General features: G+C 43.9%; 1 protein-coding gene across 8 annotated transcripts; it reads right to left on the bottom strand.

Moving 5' to 3' along the window:
- Nucleotides 1-3,042: 3,042 nt before the first annotated feature.
- Nucleotides 3,043-11,285, bottom strand: LOC124687862. 8 transcript variants are annotated; one of them, XM_047221632.1, is made up of 6 exons: nt 10,831-11,285; nt 10,623-10,728; nt 4,555-4,620; nt 4,408-4,448; nt 4,229-4,288; nt 3,043-3,160 (listed from the first exon to the last, which is right to left on the bottom strand). In XM_047221632.1, exons 1-5 carry the CDS (start codon nt 10,844-10,846, stop codon nt 4,260-4,262), a joined length of 258 nt encoding a protein of 85 aa, XP_047077588.1. In that variant the 5' UTR covers nt 10,847-11,285; the 3' UTR covers nt 3,043-3,160; nt 4,229-4,259. The 8 variants fall into 8 exon arrangements, 6 of the variants coding, with proteins under 6 accessions (XP_047077588.1, XP_047077561.1, XP_047077580.1 ...); XM_047221624.1 differs by lacking the exon at nt 3,043-3,160 and adding an exon at nt 3,167-3,572; XM_047221605.1 differs by having other exon boundaries at nt 4,408-4,620.
- Between the last annotated feature and the right edge of the window lie 1,745 nt (nt 11,286-13,030).

Below are 13,030 nucleotides of genomic sequence, written 5' to 3'. Positions count from 1 at the left end.
GCCGTGCGCGTTTCCACAACACGCGTATAGGGGGCCGCTGCGAGTTCCTTCTGTTTGTGTGGATTCGACCACGATGTCACCCAAGTGCTTGTTATGTACTCGCCACGGAGTTACATTATTGAGTGAGCAAGCTGTAGATGCCCTCACAATTATTACTCGATCGGATCGAGTCTATAGTATAGTTGCACGTAAATTAGGTAAACACTATGTATCGTAGCCCGGCAGGAAACAAACCATCGGACGAGCCCGTCGGCGTCCATCTCTGCTCGATCAAACGGCTCACGCGCAGCTTTTCTTCCCAGGAACAAATGGGCCAGTTTTTTTTTTTTTTTTGAGATCACAAATGGGCCATCCCCAAATTTTCCGCCCGTGCATTGTGCTCCTCTGCAGACCGATCTTCTGCTCGCTGCCTCTACTCTCCACCGCGCCGCCGCCGCCGCCGCCAGTCTGTCCGTACTGCGCTGCACCCTCGCATCCGACCTGCACCTCCACCTGGATCCAGTCTTGCGCCGGCACCCATGCTGCTCCGCCATGGGGAATCGCCGTCGGAGCATATGCTTGATTGTCGTCGTCTGCTACAGATCACCCTGTGCGCCGATTCCCAGATGTTCTGGAATCATAGCACCTCATCACCCTCCAACACGTATGATCCAATGCTGACCGCTGGCGGAACCGACTTAATCGGGCCTTCAAGGCTACACTCGGGAGAAATCAGTGGGCTGCGTTGATTCGATCCTCTACTACACGATTTGGTAATTGCATCTCATCTAGTTCTGGAAGTGCTTATCCTTGTATTTCCAGGTCACAACGTGCTCCTTTTTTGTGTAATGTATAATGATGCGCTGGAATGATTTTTATGCCTAGGCTTGATCATGCTTCCTAGCCATGGATGATTTGGCAGCAAACAAATGTTTTAGTTTTATTTAAAATCTTCTAGCTTCTACGTAGTATTTGTTATGCTGCCTATCAATAATTTTGATGCTTCTAATCTGATCATGCTTCCCAATTCTATTCATTTGTTTCTTTAGTATTTCATACCTGCTCCCACACCAAACTTATTTATTGAAGGTTCCATATGTTGTTTTAAAGGCAAATATAGTACCTGGCTTTTTCACATATGTTGCATATGGTTTCCTTTGATCAGTGCACCTTGTTTGCATATGCTTTTTTCAAAAATTTCAATGCAATTCGTGCTTCCTGCATCCATGTCACTAGTGTATCGTTCTTTTGAAGCAGTATTGTTTTGAAGTTTGTTATGCTTCCAAATATTCAGCTTTTTTGTGCTTCCATGGGATGACATTTATGCTACAACTTGATCATGCTTCCTAGTCACGAATATTTATTTACAGACAAGGAAATTTGTTTGATTCTTCTGTTTTGACCGTGCTTCCCAATTACTGATCATTTGTTTCGTCAGTGTTGCATATTGCTTCAATACTCACCTATTTTATCAAAGGTTCCTTGGCGTTTTAAAGGAAAATATATTACATGCTTCCATTTTTCCATCCATGTTTTTTATGAAGTTATGATTACCTGGCTGGGTATCTATTCTTTGCATATGCTTTTTCCCAATGTATTGAATTCAGTTCATGATTCCTGTATGCATGTCACTAATGTATATGCTTCAGATTACTTTTATGCTTCCAAACATAATACATATTTAGCATGATACTTATTCATCCTACCACTTATTCACAAAAACCACGATTATGTTGGATGAAATTGGTCTGTAGATCAATTTTTTTACAACCATACATTGCTGACAATTGCATGCTATTTTGACTGTCAAATCCATGCTTCCGATATGTGGGTTAGAAACAAATTACCACTTCAGAGAATCGATGCTTCCTTTGTCTCATATGTGGGGTTCCTAGTACGTATGTACGCCCCCTATAATCATACCCATACGATCATGCTCCCTGTCCCGTTTACTTACAATCATTCAACTAACATATTTATTTTATGCTTCAAATCAATATTAACGTTGCTTCCAATGGAATTATGTTTTTCTTCAAGCCATCTGAGATTTTTTTGGTAGTTTTTGTGTGCTTGTGTATGCGCTTGGTTTTTTTTTTCAGTAGAAGGACATGTCGTGGTCTGCTCGGGAGCAAAAGAGAGGGTATATGAACTTGTCGATGACACCCATGATGAGCATGTTGAGGTTCATCTCACGTGGTTGATGAGGGCATATTTATGCTGGTAAACAACTATGTTTCAAGAACCAATGCGGCAATGCTGGACCAACAATTAATAGCCACGGGTGGAAGCACGTCGGAATGCTGCGGAATGGTGGTAACAATACTCCGTATTGTTGTGTCACAGGGGCTATGACGGAGACAACGAATTGATTTCTTTTCGAATCAGCGCCCATGTTGTCATAGGCCCTAGAAAAGTATGAAGCAACTACCAATTACTTTGAAGCATGGAATCGGTTTTATTGTACATCAAGAACAAATGAGCTCCTTTGTATTTCTTGGAATCATATCACTAGTTCCTTTGTAGCTTGTGTACTCATCATAATGGCTATTTTTTATGCAAAGAAGTTTGTATTTGGTAAGAAGAAATTCTAGCCCATGGATGTTTTGAAAGGAAAAATCCTTTTACATGAATGCAGATCTATTAAATCGAAGCAAACTTAATTCACCATGGAATACAATTCGTTGCAGGATACAAGCATGAATTTGCTTCAAAGAAAACCAAAATTACACTAGAAAAAATGACCAGCATGTCTAAGCAAATTCCAGTTTACATTGGCAGCACGTTACATTCATCTGGATGTTTTTTACAATATACAAGGATTGTGCTTCTGAAATTCCTAAATTGCTTCCTTACCAGACCATGGATTCGAGTAGCGTCAAATGTGCTTCATATGCTCGTGAAGCTAAAAAAAATTCATTGCATCATCCAAATTTGCGGAGCTACCGATGTAATATCGCATGCTTCTTACACTAGATAATTGTGCTTCACACAAGTTTTCTATGGAAGTTAATCCCGTGTGTTTGTCTTTCCTTTTTTGAAGAAGAAGCTACGTATCTATCTATACTATTATATTGGAGTTGGTGGTACGTCTGTTTGCCCACTTTGGGCTCAACATTGCAAACATCTCAGCCATCTAATGTTAATCAACGTCTCCGCTTAATCCACATTATTGTTATTATCGCTGCAAATAAATAGACAATATCAATCGAATCATTGTTTCCTTATAAACAACAATAGACTGGAAAAACATTAAAACGACCATCTATACTATTAAATGCGAATCAAATCATTATTTCCTTCTTTCCATCTTTCAATGACGCAATCACGCAATCACGCAATCACCAGTCGCCGCTGCAGCAGTCGCCCCCTATCCCGTCGTCGCACGCAACCAGGAACACTGCCGCTGGAGCTCTCACCCGCCGTCGCACACAACCAGCAACGCTGCTGTCCGCGCTCACCCGCCGTCGCACACAAATACCAGCAGCAGTCGCCTCCCAAACACCAGCAGCAGTCGCCTCCCACGTCCAGGTACATTGTCGCCACCGTTGAGTTCTGGAATCATCAGCGGGCTAGAACCACGTCAAGCTTCGTGCCTGCCACCGTGGGATCATCATCACCTTACCATTCATCCTGCATCTAGCTTTTCATTCTTAGCAGATGATTTTGTTTTCCTTCTAACAGTGTAAGTACATACCTGATTTTGGTCCAGTCTAGCCCTTCAGTCACATTGCTAGAACCAGCATCTTTAAATGACTCATTCTCAGCATTTATTACTCATCTTGTCAACTACTCTAATATGAATGTGTTGCTAACAGTATATTCTTAGCAGATGATAGATAAAGATAATTCAAATGAATCTCCACCCGGGGAGCGTACCCCGTTTAAAGATCTAACAAACAATAATATGGGTGAAATTACTGGAAAAACAAAAAGTACAAGCAGGTATGTTCGATTGTCCGCTGAGAAGAAAGAAGAATACCGACAAAATAAACAGATAGCCCGGCAGAAAAAAAAGGCTGCACCTCTAAATCAGCCTCGACAGCAAGGCATGTCATACCAACTTAGCCTGTGTTGCATTCACACTGAAATATATACCATGACATAAAGTACTTTTTGTTCTTTTCATTCATAAACAGGAGATCGTACCCCGTTTAATGATATAACCAACAAAGCTACGGAGGAAAATCGGGCACGTGGCAGTACTACCAGTTGGTATGCTCGAATGTCTGCTGACAAGAAAGAAGAATACCTAATGAAGCTGCGGATAGGACGCCAACAAGTTAAGGATGCAGCTCCAAATGCTGGTATACTGCAAAACCACACACGATATATAAAAAGGCAAGGTATTTAAATACTAATCCGGATATCTTATGTTGTCTGAACCATGTAATCAAACCATACAGGTAGACCGTGTTCTCAAAACATTACCGGAAAAAATCTCCTCGCTTCCTTCGATCAAACTGAGAAGCCTGCACATACCACGTGTGACAATATTGACGAACCAACTCAGCTTGCAGGTACATGTAAACTGAATATTGCTGTGTCATTATTTTTATAGCAACAACATGACTTAACTCTTTGTTACCAGGAGTGTGTACCCCGTTAAATGACCAAGCACTATCCGCTCCTACAGATGTAAATCTGGAACGAAAAAAAGTAATAGTACCAGTTGGTATTCACGATTATCTGCTGAGAAGAAAAAAGAATACCTACATAAACAAAAGATTGCACGACAACAAAAAAAGGCTGCAGCTCTTACTGTGCAAGGTAAGATATCTTACAAATCATGAAGGAATGTTTGAAATTATTTATTTGGCCAACGACTATGCTTAAGAAAATAAAAAAAACTCTGGATTTCTCAAGCAGGTCAATCATGTTCAGAGACGCATGACATTGGCAAAAATACTACTAGGCGAGAGCGTGAACGAGCACGTCGGGAAATGCTAACATCAAGTGAGATAGAAGTCATTAATGCAGAACGAAGATCTCACAGGCAGAACCTATCACCCGGGAAGAGGGCAACTATGCTAGCTAATCGCAATGCAAAAGCCGTGGCTAAGCGGAACACTCCATGCGCTCAATCCATCGCGATGAAGTGCCCTCTTAGTTTGCAATCAGAATCAAACTTGTTGTTCCCACTAACAGTCACAAACCCCTCACCCACCGTGGAGGCATCCGCTGCAGCTCATGCGTCACAATCAGTGTGCACGTCCAACCACAGCACCGAGACCGACGGTAATTCATCATATTTACTCCCAGCAGTCTCATGAAACTATTACTTACCTGTCTGATCATGTTACAGGCGAATACCTAAGCAGGACATTAGACACTGATCTCTTCAATGATAACTTCATGGGATTCACGCAACAGACCGATGATCAGCAAACAAATCTCCTAATGAATCAACCAGGCGAGCAGAAGCAGGAGAACAGAGCTCATCGAAGATCTCGGGAACGAGCTGAAAGAGAACGGATGCAAGTTGCAGATATGCGACAGAAGAATGCACATCGGAGAGCAAACAGACAAAACATACCACATGGGGAGAGGCATGCACATCAAGAACGTTCGAATGCTCGTTTCACGGCTAAGCAGAACACCCCACACGCCGAATCCATAATAATGTCATGCCCCGGTGCATCTACCTCATCTGCGCCCAACCCGTCGTCAATCGGACAAGCATCACCTCCGAATCAGCTAGGGAAACCACAAAAGATTACACTGTCGGGACAGACGGTAATTTATATGCATCTTTATGTTGCACTTTAATAATTCCTTAAGGATTATATTATGTACTTACCGATACAAAACTATTGAAGGTGATATGGAGGCGTTTCTTGCCAGGCTCATGGAGGAGAATCCCAACCCAACCAACTTAATGGACGAGGAATATTATCTATTCGCCGGTGAAGGTACAACTGCAAGCCTAACGATGTAACATCATTACTATGAGCTAACATATAACGCATCATTACTATGAGCTAACATATAACGCATAATGGGTGCAGGTTCCGACACTAATGACATGGACTTTGAGGAACCAGAGTCGAACGGCACAGGCTCTGTAGACGAGGATCCTTTTGACTTTGTGTACTCAAACCTGCCAGACAGCACACACATCCTTAAGCACGCCGACAACTGCTTGCTATGCACAGCCAAGAAATTCGAGTACGAGACCGATGGTTTCTGCTGTCGGAATGGGCAAACCGAGTTGCTTGAACCGGAACCTATACCGGAGCTCATGAGGCTCTGGTCTAGCTCTGATGCGGACTCTCGGCATTTCAGGGACAAGCATCCGGTTCTTCAACGGACACTTCTCCTTCACAACCCTTGGCGTCAGCCTCGACAACAACTATACAAACATGAAGTCCGGGGTGTACACATTTCGGGCACATAAAACCATGTACCACAACGTGCATTCGTTCGGGCCAGGTTCTCGTCCAGCACATCTGCAACTGTACTTCTACGATGATGACCCGAACCTAGACCATCGTAAGAAATCTACGGAGAATTTAGATCAGTCCGTCGTCAAGATGTTAGTGGACATCCTGAAAGAAAATCCATACTCCAAACAATTAAGGAGATTAGGAGCCCAGACGGAAAACCTCGATGAGTACCGGATAGAGCTGAACACTGACCAGAAGCTAGACCAAAGGAGATATAACAAACCTATATCAGATGAGGTAGCTGCTATTTGGGTTGAGGGTAGCAACCTAGCGAAAAGGTTTGAGCGAAGCATTATCCTCCATGGTAATAACAATGAGAAATACAGTATACAAGCCACACAGGGCTGTTACGACCCGCTCTCATACCCCCTGTTCTTCCCAAATGGGGAGCTCGGGTGGCATCCTAATATACCAAAATTTGGTGTGTCATATGAAGCTGCGCAAAGGTCAAGAGCAAACCGGGATAACGATGCAGGTTTGATTTCACCTTTCTTACTACATGTTGTACCTTTTAATTCCCAATTGTTGCCTAATATTTTCCTTTTTTTTGCCTTTCTACGAAGGAAGAAGCAGGTTGTGCGTCTCTGTGAGGGACTACTACTGCCACAGGCTGCAAACACGACCTGCCATATTCAACCCCATATTGCATGGAGGACGATTGTTCCAGCAGTTTGCGGTCGACATGTACATCAAGATAGAGGGTTGCAGGTTGAACTCGGGTTAGGGACCATCGAAGGAGATACGTGCTGACCTATATAAAGGCATTGTTGATAGCATCACCTGCAGGAGAAACTCGAGCGAGCGCCGTTGGCATAAGGACGGTGCTCCCATGGTCGTTCAAGGGTGGTTATCGAGACATGAAGAAGAGACATATGGACGCAATGGCATTGGTGCAAACATACGGCAAGCCCGACATTTTCCTAACAATGACTTGCAACCCAAACCGGCGGGAGATACTTGATGATTTATATCCTGGCCGGACCCCGCAAGATCGACCGGATCCGGTTGCCCGTGTGTTTAGAGCAAAACTGGAAACGATGAAGGAGATGCTCCTCAAGAATCACATCCCGGGTGTTGTCAAAGCACATGTATATGTGGTCGAATTCCGGAAAAGAGGCCTCCCACATGCCCATTTCCTCTTGATCATGGATTCAACATATAAACTCGTTGTGCCGGAGCAGTACGACCAGGTCATATCCGCCGAGCTCCCCGACAAGAATAAGTACCCGGACCTCTATGCCATGGTAGTAAAGCATATGATGCATGGCCCATGCGGTGTTCTCAAGCCCAACAACGTGTGCATGCAGGATGGGGTGTGCAAGTGCAGATACCCGCGAGCTTTCAATGAGACCACCGTACAAGGGAAGGACTCCTACCCTGTTTATCGCAGACGGAAAGATGGTCGTCACGCTAAGGTCCGTGGCCAGATTCTGGACAATAGATGGGTTGTGCCTTATAACCCATACTTGTTGCGGATGTTTAACTGCCACATCAATGTTGAGGTGTGCTCCAAGCATCAAGGCTGTTAAGTACCTTTATAAGTACATATACAAGGGCCACGATCGGACTTCGTTCAACATCGACCAGCCCGACAATGACGGTAACATAGATGAGATCAAAAGATATGTTGACGCACGGTGGGTTACTCCACCGGAGGCCATGTGGAGGATATTTGGCTTCAAGCTCTGTGATAACTCACCATCGGTCCTACAGCTGCCGCTTCATCTCCCATATATGCACAGAGTTACTTTCAAAGCAGGAGAAAATCTGACTGATGTTCTCGCACGGGATAAGGCAGAGAGTTCAATGCTCACAGAGTATTTTGTGGCTAACAATAATCACCCGTGGGCTCGACATATTTTGTACAGGGATTTTCCCGGAAGCTTCACATGGCAAACGTCAAAGTATTGGAAGCCAAGGCAAGAACGTCATCAAGTTGGTCGAGTTGTGTCAGCCCATCCAGCCGAGGGGGATCGATACTTCCTGAGGGTGCTGCTAAACCACGTACCAGGATCGACGTCCTTCGATGATCTGAAGACCGTCGATGGTGTCTTGTGTGGCAGCTTTCGCCAAGCCGCTGAGATGAGAGGTCTCATAGATGCAGATAACACGCTCGACGATTGTCTCACCGAGTCAGAACAGTTTGCGATGCCAGCTTCGCTGAGGAGGCTCTTCGCAACAATCTTGGTATTCTGCGAGCCTGGTGATGTGCGAGGTTTGTGGGATAGGCACAAAGAGGCAATGTCTGATGACTTCCGGCGACATCACACGAGCCCAAACATAGTAGAGCAGAAGGTGTTGCTTGACATTAGTGGCATGTTGCAATCCATGGGCAAAGACATAAAGATGTTTGATCTTCCCGATATAGACGAGACATATGACACCACAGGAGGCGAGGCCAGAGAGATCATCGAAGAGAGAAATATCGAGGTTGATTCCAGGGACGAGAATCTTGAGTCCTCTCTAAATCCTGAGCAAAGGTGTGCCTATGCCAAGATATTGTCAGCGGTTGACAGCGCTGAAGGAGGTGTCTTCTTTGTCGATGGCCCGGGAGGCACGGGGAAGACCTTTTTGTATAGGGCGCTCCTTGCCAAGGTCCGAGGCCGGAAGAAGATTGCTATCGCAACGAGCGACGTCTGGCGTTGCCGCTTCCATTATGCCTGGAGGCCGAACCGCCCACTCAAGGTTCAAGATCCCACTGAACCTCGAAGATGGGTCATCGTGTAACTTCACAAAGCAAAGCGGGACAGCCAAGCTCTTAAGGATGGCGTCGCTCATCTTATGGGATGAGGCCACCATGACGAAGCGGCAGGCAGTTGAGGCATTGGACAACAAGCATGCGTGACATAATGGGGCGACGGGACCTACCATTCGGCGGAAAGACTATCGTTTTTGGTGGAGATTTTAGGCAGGTGTTGCCTGTCGTAAGGAAGGGGTCACGGGCGGAGATAATAGACGCGGCCCTGCGGAGTTCATACCTCTGGAAGGGCATGCATCAGCTGCCGCTCGTCACCAACATGAGGGCCCATAGCGACAAATGGTTCGCAGATTACTTGCTGAGGGTAGGGAATGGCACCGAGGAAGCTGACATGGAAGGTAACATACGGCTCCCAGAGGATATATGTATACCATCTACGGACATGGATAAGGACGACCTAGAGAAGCTGATCGAGCATGTATTTCCTTCTTTAAGCGATAACATGGATGATCCAAACTACATGACTTCTAGAGCGATCCTCTCAACCAAAAATGACTATGTCGACGGTATAAACAAGATCATGATAAAACGTTTTAATGGCAAGGAGAAGATATACCACAGCTTTGACAGTGCAGAGGATGATCCGCATGGCTACTACGCTCAAGAGTTCCTACACTCGCTAACTCCTAATGGGCTGCCCCCCCACGAGCTTAAGTTGAAGATTAATTGTCCCGTTATACTCCTCAGGAACATTGATCCAGCGAACGGACTGTGTAACGGCACGAGGCTTGTCGTTCGGGGGTTCCGAAGAACGCTATCGATGCTGAGATCGTGCTTGGACAGCACGCTGGCAACAGGGTGTTCCTTCCTCGGATACCTCTCTGCCCGTCCGACGACGAAATGTTCCCATTTAAATTTAAAAGGAAGCAATTTCCGATCAGACTCAGCTTTGGCATGACGATCAACAAGGCGCAAGGGCAGACCATCCCTACTGTCGGTGTTTACCTACCAGAACCCGTATTCTCCCATGGTCAGCTGTACGTCGCCTTGTCTAGAGCTACCGCAAAGGTAAACATTAAGATCCTCGTCGTAAAAAAAAAGGACAAGGGCAAGGAGATCGTCAATGGCCCATTAGGCAAAGGCAAAGCCAATGGCAGCGACCAGACCAATAATACCAAGAAGCGAAAAAGAGATGACTTGGTAAGTACCATGAAAAACATTGTCTACAAGGAAGTCCTTACCGCTTAAAGACGTCAGATCTAATTTTAGCAGCTTTCCATGAGGATTATTGTCGAGAACATCATGTTAATTACCGGCTTCTTTTAAGGTGTAATAATGGTTATATGAATGTTTCATATGTGCATTTGTTTTTCTACCTGCTACTTCTTATACTGAGACTGTCCATCCATTTTTTTTTTAAAAAACAATAGTAGTTTTCATGCGGGAATAACTGTCATGGTTCTGTTTAAACAGGGGAAATCTGTAAATCAAATGAAACTAACCTGTTTGACGTTGATGCCAACCCAATCAGCTGGAACACTTCATATCTGAATGCCATAAGGCCCTCAATGGTGATGTTGAAACTTCTGGTCCTGACTGGCAACACATCTGAAAACGAAATCATTGATCTTGTTAGGCCTGCCTTCAAGATCAAATGTAAGCTCACTATCTCTTGGGCAGATGGCTTCGATTTTACTTACAAAAACTCACTGATTATGTTTGTCATAGCACTTATTCGAGTTGGTTCATGCTGATCCTATGATAGAAAGGATTAGAGTTGCCCCCTACATCACAATAATGATTATCAAAATTAATAAATCCTACAAGGAGCGTGCACAATACAATTCAATCTCACTTGTGAAACATTTCTTTTAACATCGTAATACTGAATCTGGTTGAATAATAAAACCTTAAAAACGAAAAGGAGTGCACATGCCTTCCCCTCTCCCACAGTCCCACCCTAAGATAAGAGAAGGATAAGTGGAAGCTCTTCGCAGTAAGATGATTCTTCTTTCAAGAACAGGCCACATATTAGAGTCAGTAAATTTTCATTTTAGATTTTCTTTCAAGTGGTGACTGTTAAAAGTTGGCAACAAACTGATCTTATAGCAAATAATACCACCATACATTGGTATGCTATTTTCAAGTTTAATCAAAGAAGGAAACTACAAGTACATTGGTATGCTATTTTCAAGTTTTAATGCACCTTTATCTTGACACCATTGTCTTATTAGAGAGCATAAGTCATTTGCCCTGATATCTGTCATTAACTAAATGCCAATCTTCTTCCTGTCAACATATGTACTCTCCCATCACTTTGGTCATCCATATCTCTTTCCTGCCCTCACCCTAGATCTCTCCCGATGTACTACTACCACAAACAATTCACTGACTATATTCACTTCATGGGAATGCCACTGCCTACGAGTGGGAGTCCAATTATATTGCCTCAGCTCACAGTCTGATTTTTATTTGGGTGTTTGTGTGCATTTGGAAGTGGATGAAAATGCTTAAGTTTTGATTCTGAATCTCGTAGTTGTTGTACCACATTTTTTATTCTGAATCTCAGCAAATTCTCCCTGATTTTTAGATTTCCACCCTGTTTTGTTACGCTCTACAATATGGGTTCATCTGTATTCTGTGATTGAATAGGGTCAACAGATCGGTCTGGTGCTAAATGCTTGATATGGAACTAAATAAACACCTTGTGGGTAAAGTCACAGTTAATAGTTCAGATGCCAGGTACTAGCTTTCAAACACCCAACGAATTATTTTCTTCTTTGACACAAAGGTAGTTTTGGGAAACTTGGTTTTTGTAACACTTCAATCATTTATGATGACTGCTATGTGAATACATCTTTATCTTTATGACTGGAGCTTCGAAAAAGGCAATGAACATTGTTCCTGATCCATCTCACTACCTATGCATTTTTTGTTCGTTTTTTGCAGTTATCTTATAAACTTTCTTATTTGTGAACAACCATAACAATTTAGCTTATTCTAGCCGTTGTCCAAGGCTATTGGTATTGGTCGCCTTCGTCCGCGTCGTGAAGTGCGCGACCCTCGCGAACGTTCATCTCGCGGCCGCTCTTGCCTTTACCAACGAATCGGTTTGACTGCAGTGCACGATTACTAAATTGGTGCATTCGGAATACCACCAATATATAATTTCTTGCAATGCCATCTAACAGTGCTACTGCTGATCTCCCACAGAAGATTTCTCCACCAAAAATGATTCACTCTTCTATGCCCCTTACTGTAAAGTACCATCAGAGCATCGTATCTCAATGTTCCTTATTTCTTTCATACCTGAACGCACAGAATTACTGTAAAATGCTCAAACACTCTTGAACTATTTGCTATGGAGGAATCTATAAGTGTTTTACAAATCCCTGCTTCCTGTTTGCAGCCCAGAACTGAGGAGCAGCAGGGACGAGCGCATCCTCGACGCTGCAGCGATTGACGCCGTGAAGGCGTACAGCAGGGACGAGCGCATCCTCGACGCTACAGCGATTGACGCCATGAAGGCGTACGCCGGCGTGGACTAGCAAGGCTGCTGCGCATCAGATGGCGTTGAGGAATGATTTGAGCTCCTCCACATTGGGTCCGAGGAATATTGAAGATCTCAGGTGAATATGTTTATCAACAAGTACTGATATTCTCTTTGGTTCATCCATGCTCGTTGTACTGCTTCTGTGAGGTACTGAGGTCCTTTATGCTATGGGGCAAATTTGTGGAGTGGATTTTGCTGAATGCTATTGATAGTCCAAATTATTTCTGTGAACACAAGTCTTGTTAGCAGTCGGCAAGGGAAATTTCAAAATTTCTCATGTACATTTGTTTGACTAAGTAAAAGATCTTATATATTGGTTCTTAATTTCTTGCAAAACCAGGAGCTTGCACGTATGTC

The sequence above is a fragment of the Lolium rigidum genome, chromosome 1 (genome assembly GCF_022539505.1).
Source record: "Lolium rigidum isolate FL_2022 chromosome 1, APGP_CSIRO_Lrig_0.1, whole genome shotgun sequence".
Lineage (NCBI taxonomy): Eukaryota > Viridiplantae > Streptophyta > Magnoliopsida > Poales > Poaceae > Lolium > Lolium rigidum.
The sequence above is the reverse complement of the archived record's forward strand: the minus strand, read 5'-3'. Positions and strand labels throughout refer to the sequence as shown.

Coding starts and splice junctions, on each gene's coding strand:
- LOC124687862 (XM_047221597.1), bottom strand. Junction 4,621..10,622: donor TTGGCATCAACGTCAAACAG/GTTAGTTTCATT, acceptor TTTTCGTTCCAG/ATTTACATCTGTAGGAGCGG. Junction 4,289..4,407: donor AAGCGAGGAGATTTTTTCCG/GTAATGTTTTGA, acceptor GTGGTTTTGCAG/TATACCAGCATTTGGAGCTG.